We start from the raw sequence: 2500 nt of genomic DNA, 5'->3' as shown, positions 1-2500 counted from the left end.
TAAATCATATATTAATGTTATGTGTGTACTTTATTTGATAGTTTCACTGGATTTTTATGGATAATACTGTCTCACATGGATTTAATTTTTATTACTTGCAAGGAAAAAAAAAAGTTTGAAAACAGAGAGAAACTTTATTTAATTAAGAATAAACATTGCATTATGGTTTGGCACTTGGTGTGAACATATAAATATAAAAATGCACATTTATGGAACAATTTTCCACCTGTGAGGAACATGTGAACTAAAAGCCATGCCAAATGATTCGTTTAAGCTTCTTACACTCAACTGTAGTACCAGGATTATGTCTTCCTGTTATTTTTCACATTTATCACTTTTTTCTGAAAAGTAAAGAAATTCACAATAAAAAAAGATACCTTAGTTCAAGTGTCGTCCCAAAAGTCACGAGGTAGCTGATAGTCAAACATCACCATATCAAACTTGAAAATGTCGTATATTTGTTTCCTCAACTTCAAAGGAACCTTTTTATAGTATCTGAAAGTGTGAAATTATCATGTTATGTTCTGACTGCGTTTTCTTGGTTATTTATACCTTTTTTTTCATTTAAGTTGTGAGGTATAAGAAGAAAAAAGATTGAGACAAGGAGGAAGAGCATAATATCTGAGTTTTCATGTGGTTTTATAGGATACTTGTATGTTTATTTTGGGATTACTGTATAACTTTTTCAATTAATGTATAGCTCTGGCACATACCAATGTTTCACTCTTTAATAGTTCTATTTGGAAAGTTAATTTCTTCTTATATTTGACTCTTATTTTGAGTTTTTGTTCCCCTTTCGTTGTAACTACAAAGTCTTTCTTGTTTAAATTGATTGATTGTTCATGTTAGTCTACTGTAATTGGTGCCCATTGATAAAAATATATAAAATGAATAAAACAAAAATGTGTATTAGTATATACATCAGATAACAATAAAGTGTTCATACAGCATGAAGCGAGATGTAAAACATATTGATAAATGTACAATACTGACCCATATGGTCGTTACATATAAATCCTGACTTGATCCGATCCAGAAAATTTGCTTTACCACAACTTTTTTGTCTTCAAACATGGATGCCCTGTTTATGTTTGTGATTGTGGTAACACTGTGTTTGTGATTGTGGTAACACTGTGTTTGTGATTGTGGTAGCACTGTGATTGTGATTGTGGTAGCACTGTGTTTGTGATTGTGGTAGCAGTGTTTGTGATTGTGGTTACACTGAAATTCGTGATTTATGTGATCCTCTGGCTTCTTGACTGTAAACAATTATTCCAGGGTATTTTTTATATTCTATAAACGTGTAACTTCTTTGGCAAATCCTATATTTGCCCCCCCCCCTCCCCCACCCCCAGGATGATGGTTCTTCATGTATATATAAATCTGGTTCTGGTAACGTGGCTTCCTTCACCACTGGTAAACATTTTAAATTTAGGATCTCACAAATTTCTTTAGCGAAGACTTATTATTGTCCTTAGTAGCAAACAATCTCAGCTTTGCCATTCAATTGAAAGAGGACTCGTTTGAAATTCTGTTAGTCATATCCTTCTACCATTTTTTCTTGGCCTTTCTCTTGCCTGAAGTATACCCGATCCATCCAACTTCAATCCTCTTTATATGCTACTTGTAATCTTAATCCTACGAGCAGTTTCTCTTACCTCGCTATCCTACATTTCAATTTTGACATTGATCCATGATCTCCTTCGTTATAAATTTCACAAAAAAACATCTATATATTCTGTTGAGGGTTGGACTATGGTGTTCGATTGTTGTCTCTAGATTTGATAGTTTTGATGATAAATTCCGTGTGGTTTTCTGGGTATTCATTTTCGTTTTCTTCTTCTTCGGACGTCTCACCCTTCTCTAACGTTCGCTCAGTTTTGTTTTGACGTGTTCCATTTATTTCAGCAAGATTTCCCTGTCTCCTTTGCTCAGATTTTTTCTTTTCATCCAAAATTCTTCCATTCTGCATGGTTGGCCAGAGATACAGCCTGTTTAAATATCTGAGTATATCATCAAATACTTTTCTTCATGATCATCCTTTCAATGCCCGCGTTGAGAATTTTCCATATTTCCATTATCCTCAAATCAGTTTTTTGTTCACGTCAGTCAAGGCTTTCGAACTCTTCTCATCGTGCCTGCTGACTTTTGATAATTTAAGCTTTCTCTGTGTCCATTTTAAACTTCTTTCCTCACTGCATTAACGGTCTCAGAGTCTCGCCATTACGGAAAACGTTGCTTTGATGTTGTTTGTCTCTTGCAAGATTTCAGTTTATTTTTCTGTCATTTTACTTGCAATTTTCGTAACAGTTCACGTACTTCTAGTTGGTTGCTGTTTTCAAGATCATCCACAACTTTTGAAGTTTGTATTCGTTTATTTTCTCTTCTGCACCCGTTTTCTACAATGAATATTGCGTTTTCTCCTCTCGCTGTTTTTAATCTTACAGCGACTTTAAGCACCTCTATTCTTTATTCTGACTCATTTATCCTCATTTTCCTC

The 2500-nt window shown here is 34.0% G+C and overlaps 1 protein-coding gene across 2 annotated transcripts in view; it reads right to left on the bottom strand.

Moving 5' to 3' along the window:
• Positions 1 to 75: 75 nt before the first annotated feature.
• LOC122244605 (carbohydrate sulfotransferase 11) overlaps positions 76 to 2500 on the bottom strand; it is an 18795-nt gene continuing 16370 nt past the window's right edge. For both annotated transcript variants that reach the window (XM_043002560.2, XM_043002570.2), the window contains exon 7: positions 76 to 495. In XM_043002560.2, coding sequence (XP_042858494.2) covers positions 384 to 495 — 112 coding nt within the window. In that variant the 3' untranslated portion in view covers positions 76 to 383. The remainder of the gene's footprint in view (positions 496 to 2500) is intronic.

Source organism: Penaeus japonicus, unplaced genomic scaffold, assembly GCF_977035675.1.
Source record: "Penaeus japonicus unplaced genomic scaffold, GWHDUDI00000001_assembly GWHDUDI00000026, whole genome shotgun sequence".
Classification (NCBI taxonomy): Eukaryota; Metazoa; Arthropoda; class Malacostraca; order Decapoda; family Penaeidae; genus Penaeus; species Penaeus japonicus.
This window is presented reverse-complemented; position numbering and strand designations above follow the sequence as displayed.